Here is a 12,651-nt window from a genome sequence, read left to right on the forward strand (position 1 = left end):
CTCTAGTCTGTTCCATTAGTCTATGGGTTATGCAGCCTCTTTTATAAGGGCACTAATTCCATTCATGAGGACTCCACCCTCCCAACTTAATCACCTGCCCAAAGCCCTGATACCCGATCACACTGGGGATTAGGTTTCAACATTTGAATTTTGGGGAGACACATATTCATTCTATGTAAGCAACCAATAGTATCTGTGAAAGAGCTGATTATTTGGGAGTATTATGCTATATATATGTATAATTACAAAAAAATACAAATGGCTAATAAGCACATGAAAAGATGTTCAACATCACTATTAGGGGAATGCAAATCAAAACAAGGAGATACTACCTCACACCCATTGAAGTGGCTACTGTCAAAAAAACAGAAAATAACAAGTGTTGGCAAGGATATAGAGTAATTGAAACCCTTGTGCACTGTTGGTGAAAATAAAAAATGGCACAGCCACCATGGAAAACAGTTTAGTGGTTCCTCAAAAAAATTAAAAATAAAATTACCTTATGCTCCAGTAGTTCCACTTCTGGATACATACTGCAACAAATTGAAAGCTGGGTCTCAAAGAGATATTTGTATACCCATATTAGTAGCAGCATTATTCACAATAGGCTAACAATTAGAAGCAACCCAATTGTCCATTGACAGAAGAATGAATAAGTAAAATGTGGTCCATACATACAATGGAATATTATTCAGCCTTAAAAAGGAAGGAAATTCTGACATATGTTACAATATGGATGAGCTTTGAGGATATGCTGTATAACATAAGACGTTCACAAAAAGACAAATACTCTATGATTCCACTCATATGAGGTATTTAGAGTAGTCAAAATCATACAGAAGGTAGAATGGTATTTTCCAGGGGCTGGAAAGGGGAGAATGAGGAATGATCATCTAATGGGTATAGGATTCAGTTTTACAAGATGAGAAGAGTTCTGGAAATGGATAGTAGCTATGGATGCACAACATTATGAGTGTAATACCACTGACCTGTGCACTTAAAAATCATTAACATGTCAACCATTGTGGAAAGCAGTATGGAGGTTCCTCAAAAGCTCAAAATAGAAATACCATTTGACCCAGGAATTCCACTTCTAGGAATTTACCCTAAGAATACAGCAGCCCAGTTTGAAAAAGACAGATGCACCCCTATGTTTATCGCAGCACTATTTACAATAGCCAAGAAATGGAAGCAACCTAAGTGTCCATCAGTAGATGAATGGATGAAGAAGATGTGGTACATATATACAATGGAATATTATTCAGCCATAAGAAGAAAATAAATCCTACCATTTGCAACAACATGGATGGAGCTAGAGAGTATTGTGCTCAGTGAAATAAGCCAGGTGGAGAAAGACAAGTGCCAAATGATTTTACTCATCTGTGGAGTATAAGAAGAAAGAAAAACTGAAGGAACAAAACAGCAGCAGAATTCCAGAACCCAAGAATGGACTAACAGTTACCAAAGGGAAAGGGACTGGGGAGGATGGGTGGAAAGGGAAGGACAAGGGGGTAATAAAGGGGACATTATGATTAGCATGTATAATGTGGGGGTGGCACAGGGAGGGATGTGCAACACAGAGAAGACTAGTAGTGAGTCTACAGCATCTTACTACACTGATGGACAGTGACTGTAATGGGGTTTGTGGGGGGGACTTGGTGAAGGGTGAGCCTAGTAAACATAATGTTCTTCATGTAATTGTAGATTAATGATACCAAAAAAAAAATCATTAACATGGTAAGCTTTACATTATGTGCATTTTACCACAGTAAAAAAGAATAAAGCATGTAAGTATATATGTATATATGTAGGCATCAAATGTAAGTTCTTTATATCTGGAATTATATAGTGCAATTACTTGATTTTAAAATTTTATCGGTATTTTCTACCTTTTTTATAGTGAAAATTTTGTAGAATTTGGTGAGAATTTCTTTTTGTAATATACTTCTTTTTACAATGGGTAATTTCTTGAGTAAAAAATTTTTAAGAAAGACAGGCTTCAATAGTATATAGTCATCTTCAAAAGGAAACATCAAGAGGGAGACTTTTGTAAGAATTTTTATTTTAAGCTGATAAGAATTTCAATAAATTAAAGCGTTTGATTTAAATTCTGTGGCAAGACCGTTTTATGAATATTTTTTCTAAAAGAAATAATGATTTGCAGCCTTTGTTTTAAACTAGCATTCTAAAGTTAAGCGTCGGAAATAAAGCAAATCCAGTGTCCTGATTTTCAGAAATAACATGCGGTCGATACCGTACTGGGCCTCTGGGTGCCGCTGCCGGCCAATCCCTGGCTAGAGTGAAGCAAAGCAGTCAGTCCACTGGTGATTCTGACGCAGCGATTCCCGCAGACTTTTGAGAAACACATCAGGAGCGGGCTCTGCACGCTGTCTCTCCCGCAAGCTCTTCCAAATATCTGGGTCGGGAGCTTCACGATGTTTAATGGCCGCGAGTGAGGCGCTTTTCTTTCCAGCGCACCTTTGTAATCCGGGAGCAACCGTAGCGAGGTGTACTCAGATCTGAGAAGCAGCATGGAGAAGAGATGGGAAGAAGTCGCCCACAGGGAAGGTGCGTGAATCAAGAGAAGCGCGGTTTCCCTTTCTGATGTCTGTTTAGCCTCGTGAACTACGAAGCAAATGCGCTGCAAGATTCCGAAAGAGAAGGTCAAGGGTTTAAACCTGGGGCATCTCGCCAGAGATCTGCAACTCGGTGACCAGAATCACGGGTGAGTGCTAAGAAACCTCTATTTACTGCCAGCGAAGAGAGCAGGGACGAGCTCCAGAATCACAGGATCGGTTTAGAATATGCCAAGGTAAGTCGGCAGGCCCCTGGAATCTGAAGTCTAACCTGGAAATCCTATAAATGCTTTTCATACAAACGTATTCATCCTGAATATAAATAACGTACAGCTTTTAATGCAGGCATTTTGTTTTGAGAATTCTGGGAAACAGTTTAAAAGGAGCAAAGTTTACTGCAGTAGATTTGTACCCTGCAAGTAATTCTCTACGCATTTAACAGATTACTTTCAATAACCATCTCCTTTGCCCCCCAAAGTAAAAGCACTAGGGCAGCAAATACTCTGGTTGCTATTGAGTAAACGGGCCAGAGGAGCAGAGCTGTTATCACTTAGTGATGGTGGGGGGCATAACAGCTCAGGGCAAAGACGCAATGCCGGTCCTCTCATGCTGAGCCACAGGCGCAAAGCTGAGTCCACGCCCAGGAGAACCTGCCCTCCACCACCTCCTCTCCATTCTCCAGGCGATCCCCACTGACCTAGATGACACCAGTAAAGTAAGAGTTGTCCTACATTTTCCACATAATCTTACAGGGCATACAGACTATATCTACCATCCAATAATGGCAGCACCATCTTTGATTTTGAAGAGTGACAGTTGCATCATGGAGAAGAGCGACAGTTTCATCAAGGAGAAGATTGGAGGCATTGTAAGGACCCATTTCAGAATCCTGGCTGAAAAGGAGATTGAGAACTGTAACGCTGTGCGGGTGACTGACAGCTGGGTGTGTCCTCCTATGACAGGCAAGCACTGTGGTTGCCCTAACAAAAACAACAGGACTCAAGAGGCTTTCTTAAGTGGAGAGGCAAAAAATATTGTAGAGTATAATAAAGACACAGCCAAAAAATCGACTTCTAAGAATTACTGTGTAATTCTTTGTAAACCACTAGCAGATGGAATTCTAAACTGTGAGTAGACCTCAAGTACGGTGGAATCATCAGAGCGACCAACAAGGACAAGCTGTCTCTGTCATCCAGCACAAACATCACCTTGCATATTACTCACATCAACAAAAATGCTCTGATTTTCCAGCAGGCCTCCTATAAGATCAGTCTAGGAGAACCAGAAACACCTACCCAGAGCCTCCATCTCACTTTAGCACTTCCCACTTGGACTTGGGGCCCTAGCACCTCTTACTTCTTCCTGACCAGCGACCCGGTGCTGTGGGCATTGTGGCCCAATGTATTGGTGAGCACAGAGCACCATGGTGTTCACTGCAGCCTGCCTGTGATGGTGGACCACCATCGTGAAAATGCGGGAGCTGAAGCCGGAAATTGCAGCCTTGTTTGATGCGGCACCACGCAGGGTGCAGCCTGGTTACCTGGTCACAAAGGTGGACGCTGACAGGGGCTGTCCTATCACATGCTTCATACCAGTTAATCCAACTCTTCAACCTGGGGATAGATGCTGCTTTCAAGGCTTTCTGGTTTCTGTGCACAGTGATGGCAGCCTTCACGCTGCACCTGGTCTTTGCCTGCAGTTTTCAGGAGTTGCTGGTGGACCTCAGCAGTCACACGCCACCTGCCACAGGCAGGCAGAGCTACAGTTTTTCCTGGTCCTGCCCTTGGTCTTGATCTTGGTGCTCTTCCTCCTCACAGTGACTCTGGCCATAGCTCTGCTTTCAGCCTGGTTTCTGGCTCAGTCCTGGGTTTGGATTTGCTTCCGCTTCAGTGAGAGCGATTCACACTATTCCTACTATGTATCTGTATATGGCTTTAGATATTGCCAAAATTTTAATTTTTTCAGGTTAACTCGAGAAACAACTTTCACCTGGATATTCTCTGTAGTGCCAGCAGTGCAGATGTAAATATTACATTGGACTCAAATGTATACATGTGAGTTTTAATACTTGTAGTTTATAAATCTTACCCTGTTACAAATCAGTCCTGCTTGTATTTTGTTGGTGGGGTTGGGGAGCACTCTACAAGCTCACTTTCTAGTTTCTATGTACATTTGATTTATCTCATTATCCCAGACAATTCCTTTGGGGAAAACTTGTGCCTATTAATATATATTCTAGAAAGTTATGTTTCCTGCTAAAAAGTCTTTCCATGCAATACTGAAAGATGTTCACTATATCATTAAGGTTCTGTCTTTGGGCTCCATATACTTACCTTTGAGAAGCTGAGAGACTATAGATTTGGTTATACAGGAACAGAAGTTCTTTTTCCAAGAACTGTTCTTGTGGCCTTTGGCTATATCCTTTCTTTCCTCATTTTCCAGACTTTTCTCAGTCACGGTTTCCATGGATGGGCTGCAATATATCTGGCCCAGTTTGTTCCTGAAAAATGTCAACCTCTGGAATGCAAAGAACATTTCTAACTTTTGAGTAAAGATAAATAAATTACTGTAAGCCTGAGACATTTTAGTTAGTAACCTTTTACTAATTTTTCAGTGACTAAAGAAGAAAAGCAATCTAGTTTAAAGATCCTGCTGCTTAAGAAAATCATCTTCTCATAAGAGTGATTGAAGAAGAATGCATATTATCCTAGTAGCCTGTCTAAAAACAAATATATGGCCCTTTTCAAAAATAATATTACTACCTTGTGTCTCTTAAATGTGAGGTCTACATTAGATATTCATGTGACAATTTTCCAGTGACATTCCAAGAGCCCAATGTTATTTTATTCAAAAATATTACCTTTGGGTGAATTAAAATTAAAGGTCTTTTAAAATCCATTTAATACATAGACACTAGAAAAAGAGGAAAACTAAGGATGGTGTAAAACATGTCCTTCCGAACTCCAAGGTTTCTGATAAACATTCAAAGTACAAGGGAAAGGGAATGGGACAGTCCAATTTTTTAAAGTCTAGTTTACATTCTAAAAGTTTATTTTTCCTTTAGTTATTTCATTCTTCTTTCAAAGGGCAGTTGATCTTCTATGTGACCCAGGAAATTATTATGTGGTCAAGATACTACAGAAGTGGAGGGATGATTTTGTCCTTACTCCCTGAATAGTAAACAGGGAAAGCAGATAACTTGGGAAAACTGGGATTCTACTTATATTGCAAGTTAACATTTAGATATGCTTAATTAATGAACATAGTTGTTTCTCTTTTCTCTTTAATTAATAATTACTAGTTAATTTTTATTTTTTATTGATATACAATCTTTTATTAGTTTCAAGTATATGACAGAGTGGTTCAACAGTTACCCATATTTTTAAAAATCCTCACCCCCAGTAGTAGGGCCTCTATCTGCCAACATAGGAAGATGTTACAGAATCATTGGCTATATTCTCCATGCTGTACTACCATATCCCTATGACCAATCTACATTATGATTGAGAATTTCTGTGCCCCTTTATCTCCCTTCCCTTCCGTACCCACCCCTCCCCCTCCCCCATGGTAACCACTAGTGCCTTCTCAGCGTCTATGAGTTTACTGATGTTTTGTTCTTTCTGTTTAGCTTTGTATTTATATTCCACAAATAGGTGAAATCATATGGTATTTGTCTTTCTCCGCATGGCTTATTTCACTGAGCATAATACCCTGTAGATCCATCCATGTTGTTATAAATGGAAGGGTTTCTTTTCTTCGATTTTTAATACATATATTGTAGAATGTGTAACTATTTCTTTGATAAAAAACTAAGACTTAAGGAGAGATAGATCAAGTTAATGAGAAGAGAAAGTTTAAATAGCATCTAGGAGTGCAGTACTTGGTTAGGACTCTGGGCGCCGCTGCTCACCAGTCTGGGAGATACAGGAAGCACGCCCATACATATGCAGCCCTCAAAAGAAAAAAGAAAAAAAAAAGCTTATTAGAATCTCCATCACTGCCAGATTCAAAACCGTCTTCCTGAGGCTGCCCAGACCCTACTTCTGGACCATTCTCCACTCTGAATTCTCCTGAAAATTCAGTTAATGTAGGCTCCGAAGAGCAGAGAAACAATACCCTTGGTATCGGACTGGGAGAGAAACTACAAACGAGAGCGCAATGGCGATTTGGGAGAAGCTATGTGGCTGCAGCCGGCTGGTCCTGTTGTGCCTTTTTCTGGGACTGCTGTTGGAAGTACGGGCTGGGAAGATACGCTACTCGGTGCGGGAGGAGACAGACAAAGGTTTCTTCGTAGGCAATATAGCCAAAGATCTGGGGCTACAACCCCAGGAGCTCCCAGAACGCGGAGTGCGCATCGTCTCCAGAGGTAGGACGCAGCTCTTTGCTCTGAACGCGCGGAGCGGCAGCTTGGTCACCGCGGGCAGGATAGACCGGGAGGAGCTCTGCGCTCAGAGTGCGCGGTGCCTGGTGAGTTTTAACATCTTGGTAGGGGATAAAATGAAGCTTTTCCCTGTAGAAGTGGAAATAATAGATATTAATGACAACACTCCCCAATTCCAGTTAGAGGAAGTGGAATTTAAAATGAATGAAATAACCACTCCAGGTACCAGGATCCCTCTGCCTTTTGGGCAAGACCCTGATGTGGGTGTGAATTCACTCCAGAACTACCAGCTCAGTTCCAACCCTCATTTCTTCCTGGATGTACAACAGGGAGCTGACGGGTCCCAACACCCAGAGATGGTGCTGCAGAGTCCCCTGGACAGGGAAGAAGAACCTGTGCACCACCTCCTCCTCACTGCCTCTGATGGGGGCCACCCAGTACGTTCAGGAACCCTCCGCATTCATGTTCAGGTGGTGGATGCAAATGACAACCCTCCAGTGTTTACTCAAGCCGAGTACCATACAAGTGTCCCAGAGAATGTGCTGTTGGGCACTCAGCTGCTTATGGTAAAAGCCAGAGACCCAGATGAAGGAGCCAATGGAGAAGTAACATATGCATTTCACAATATAGACCACAAAGTGGCCCAGATATTTCAGTTGAATTCTTACACAGGAGAAATATCAAATAAAGAACACTTGGATTTTGAAGAACACAAAATTTATACAATGGAAATTCAAGCTCAAGATGGTGCAGGCCTCATGGCCAGAGCTAAAGTGCTGGTCAAAGTCCTGGACATAAATGATAATGCCCCAGAGGTGACCGTTACCTCAGTCACCACTGCAGTCCCAGAAAACTTTCCTCCTGGGGCCATAATTGCTCTTATCAGTGTTCATGACCTGGACTCGGGAGACAATGGCGATGCTACATGTTCCATTCCTGGAAATCTACCCTTTAAATTAGAAAAGTTAGATGATAATTATTACCACTTAGTGACAGAAAGAACACTGGACAGAGAACTTACCTCCAGGTACAACATCACAGTAACAGCAACAGATCAGGGAATTCCAGCTCTATCTACTGAAATGCACATTTCACTGCAAGTGACAGATATCAACGACAACTCCCCTGTGTTCTCTCAGGACTCCTACTCCACCTTTATTCTGGAAAACAACGCAAGAGGTGCCTCCATCTTTTCGGTGACAGCCTATGATGCTGACAGCAACGAGAATGCACAAGTTACATATGCCCTGGCCGAGGACACAATCCAGGGGGCGCCTCTATCCTCCTATGTCTCCATCAACTCGGACACTGGCATCCTGTATGCCCTGCAATCCTTTGACTATGAGAAGTTGCAGGACTTACAACTGAGAGTGATAGTTTGTGACAGCGGGGACCCTCCACTCAGCAGCAACGTGTCCCTGAGCCTGTTTGTGCTGGACCAGAACGACAACGCCCCAGAGATCCTGTACCCCGCCCTCCCCACCGACGGGTCCACAGGCGTGGAGCTGGCACCCCGCTCCGCAGAGCCCGGCTACCTGGTGACCAAGGTGGTGGCAGTGGACAGAGACTCGGGCCAGAACGCCTGGCTGTCCTTCCGCCTGCTCAAGGCCAGCGAGCCAGGGCTCTTCGCGGTGGGGCTGCACACGGGCGAGGTGCGCACAGCGCGGGCCCTGCTGGACAGAGACGCGCTCAAGCAGAGCCTGGTGGTGGCGGTCCAGGACCACGGCCAGCCCCCTCTCTCGGCCACCGTCACGCTCACGGTGGCCGTGGCCGACAGCATCCCAGATGTCCTGGCCGACCTGGACAGCATGAAGGCCCCGGCCGACCTGGACGCCTCTGGCCTCACGCTGTACCTGGTGGTGGCGGTGGCCGCGGTGTCCTGCGTCTTCCTCGCCTTTGTCATCGTGCTGCTGGCCCTCAGGCTGAGGCGCTGGCACGCGTCGCGTCTGCTGCCGGCCGTGGGCGGCGGGCTGGTGGGCGTGGGGGCCTCGCCCTTTGTGGGCGTGGACGGGGTGCGTGCTTTCCTGCAGACCTATTCCCACGAGGTGTCCCTCACTGCGGACTCGCGGGAGAGTCACGTGATCTTCCCCCAGCCCAACTACGCGGACACGCTCATCAGCCGCGAGAGCTGTGGAAAAAGCGAGCCTCTTCTGACATCCCAGGCTTTGCTTGAAGACAAAACGGAAACATTTTCTCAGGTACACTTTCTGTAGTAAATTTACATGTATAAAAATTCCTGAGTTTATTTCTTTTACTGTTTACTACTAACAGTTCTATTTCCCATATGTCTTTATATATAATATTTACAAATCCTGGCAAATTACTATTGTGTTTATATCCAGTTATGTTTATAATTGTTCATTCATTGAAAAGGAGACTAGTCATAATGTAGGTGGTTACATACACACAATGGAGTACGTGTGAGGTGCTGTGTTGGTTGTGGAAAGAGCACTCCTCTGACTTTTAACATTTTCTTGCTTGCCTTTGGCCAAATAATTTCATTTTTCTGTATTTACCTTTCTCTTATCTGGCAAGGTTAGGGTTTGACTAGAAAAGGTCCACCAATATTTATGTGAGTAATACTGTTTTCAAGTTTCTGTTGTTACAAACGTGTCCTAATTTAGCCCTAAATTTAATGTAGATATCATCTGTCAGAGTGTTATTTTGTCTGAGGACATTTGAAGAGGTAAAGATCATTTAAGGTAGTATTTTCCATTGTGTTAGTATAAAATTATGGAAATTAAAGTTACAAATTTAAATTATTGTTGAATATCTTAGCCCTTTGTTCAGTCCTTTGTGATATTTTATGCATGCTGAAGAATACATCAAATGTTTAAGTAACTTATGAAATGAAGTAATAAAATCAACTACTGAAAATTTACTATGCAACTCGGGAAATAGTTTTGCAGCTTCCTGACATATATTATGCCTGTGGGGGGAGGACTAACAAAAATCAGGTATGTATTCCATTTTAATGTGTGTTTACTCTTCACAAGAAATGCATCGTAGGGGAGTAAGTCTATGCTTTGATATACTGTGCTCCAATAAACTGAAAAGATATATAAAATATAAAAATAGGAAAGCAAAAGCATGATAAAGCACAAATAAAAGATTAATATATAAGTGGACTAAAGAAGAAACGGGAAGTGGTGAGCCAGGCTAAAGCTGTGCGAGTTCTAGTCTTGGCTTAGATGCAGGCATGGAAAGTCAGGAGATTATTCCAGTAGTGTATTAGAGACAAAAGTGCTTCAGGCTGAACAAGAGACCTGAGCCAGACTTATTACTTGAATCCAAAATAAGCAATTAGGCCCCTCTGCTAGTTAACAGGGGGAAATCACATAAAAATTCTGCCTGCCAATTCCTGTGGTCATAAGTTGTTGCAAGCTGCAGACCAAGGAAGAGAGGTGGCTTCAGAAAATGAACACTAAGTCTCTCAGACATGAGATGTGATAATTCAGAATACCACTTCTGAACACCATTAAAAGACCTAGTTATGGGCTGGGTCTGGAGTCAGACAGAAACAGTTTCAAAACTGTTAGGGACAGAGCACTGGACTCAGGAGGGAGGAAGAGAGGGAGAGAAAGTAGAAGAGAAAAAGCAAATTTTTAAAAAAGCTCTTCCAATTGAAATAAATATATAAACCAAAATGTTGAAACACATTGTCTTCTGGGTTTATTGTTGCTAGAGAAATTTTCTGTCAACAAATTGTCATTTCTTTGTAGGTAAACTCTGTTTTCTCTCTGATGCTTTTTAAAAATTTCATGTTTGCTGAATGTCAAAGTGTGGACTTTTAGTTTTATTTTTTATTTTGTTTGGCACCAAGAGTATGCTCTCAATTAATAATGTAAGTTATTTGATATTCTTAGCTCTTTAAATTTTAAATTTTACTTCTCTGTATAAATACATATATATATATGTATGTATATATAAATGAGTTAAGTTGACCTATTAAAAGACAAAGATTACCAGTTACCAAGTTGGATAATTTTAAAAATTCATTTATTTTCTGCTGAAAAGATACAAACTTAAGACAAAATTTTAATGGATTGTTGAAGATAAGGAGATACATATCTTTATTTTTTAGTGAAAATAAAGATATACACAAACACAAGAAAGAAGTAATGTCAGTATTAATGTAACAGCAGAGTATAGTGTTTGAGGCAATAAACACTAATGGTAATTTTTAAAAATTAACTGATCATAGTTATAAAGACAACCAAAAAGATTTAAAACTTATGTGCTCCCATCACCAAACAATATAGTTTTAAAAGAAATACCAGGAGATTTTAACACACTTCCATAAGAAATATCCCACAGGCAGAAAATTACTAGGCATGCAGAAGATTTGAAAAAACAGAACCTGTAAGTTTGATCTAATAGATCTGAATAGAATCCTATACACAACAAATAGAGAACAGTCATTCTTTACATGAGCATATGGAAAGTCTACAACAATTTACTATATATAGTCATCACAAAAAAAGGTAGAGCAGATTTCAAAGTACCAATATACATGCCTCATACTGAATACTTAAATCACAAATCTGGGGGCTGGGAAATGGAGGTTGGCTAAAGGTTACAAATTTTCAGTTATAAAATGAATAAGATCTGAATATCTAATGTATAACATGGAGTCTACAGTTGATAGCTCTGTATTGTATCATTGAAATCTAAAAAAGTAGAACTTAAATGTTCTCATAGGAAAAAAGTAAATATGTGAGGTGATGGATGTGTTAACTTTTTCACTGATGAATCAAACAATTTTATTCATCAATTATACCTCAATAAAGCTGGAAAAAAATCACAAAGCAAACATTTAAAAATAGTAAAAGGAAACAAAAATCTTGTATATTTAAATCTACACCCTTAAATTATTCTTGGATCACAATGGAAATAACTTTTTGGAATGAGCAAAAATGTAAATGTTATTTATTAAAAATTGTGGATTGCAGCTAAAGGAGTATTTAGTGGTAAATTTATAGACAAATGCAGTAATTTAAAAAAATTATTTAAAATAAATGAATTTAGCTTGCCACTCAAGAAACAAGGCAAAAAAATATATATATATATCAGTGTAAACTTAAAGAAAATAATAGGAAATTAACAAACAGAAGAGTATAAAGTATTGAAATGCAAACAAGGAAGAAGTCTGCTGATGACAAATAGAAGTATACAATAAAGGTCATCCTGAAACTAGTGGCAAGAAGAGGAAAGTTCTCTCAATACCAATGCTGGGACTAATATACGCTAGGCAGATGGCATGAGTAAAATTCTTTTTAAAGATCCTAAAAGAAGACCTAAAGATCTGATCAAAGACAAAGACTGGAAAAGGAGAGAAAACGAAAAGCAAGAGAGACTGGGAAGAACAACAACATGATATGAAGCAAGAAGCATTTGTGGTAAGTAATAGCTGGAGTAAAACCAGATATTTTCAAGAAAAACAGATTAAATATTTAGAGAACTGCAGTAAAGCATGTTGAGTAGTTATTTAATGAGACTCAAAAGCACCAAAACAATATGGATGGAGAGGTTTTAAAAAACAAACTGGAGGTTGTACTAGAAAACCTGGTGAGTTGATACCATTTCCAATTAATATTTCATCAGTGTTCTCAGAGGAATGGATAAAAGTAAAAATATTTTCCAAAAGGTCAATAGACGGAAGTGAGAACAGCAATGGGAAATCTCATTAAACAA

At 40.6% G+C, this 12,651-nt stretch overlaps 1 protein-coding gene across 1 annotated transcript in view; it reads left to right on the forward strand.

Annotated features, from left to right (window-relative positions):
• Window positions 1-6,377: 6,377 nt before the first annotated feature.
• The window catches only part of LOC118917576 (protocadherin gamma-C4), a 153,041-nt gene continuing 146,767 nt past the window's right edge, over window positions 6,378-12,651 (forward strand). The window contains exon 1 of the mRNA XM_036895675.2: window positions 6,378-9,155. Coding sequence (XP_036751570.2) covers window positions 6,735-9,155 — 2,421 coding nt within the window. The 5' untranslated portion in view covers window positions 6,378-6,734. The remainder of the gene's footprint in view (window positions 9,156-12,651) is intronic.

This window comes from Manis pentadactyla, chromosome 13 (genome assembly GCF_030020395.1).
Source record: "Manis pentadactyla isolate mManPen7 chromosome 13, mManPen7.hap1, whole genome shotgun sequence".
In the NCBI taxonomy this organism is placed as follows: Eukaryota; Metazoa; Chordata; class Mammalia; order Pholidota; family Manidae; genus Manis; species Manis pentadactyla.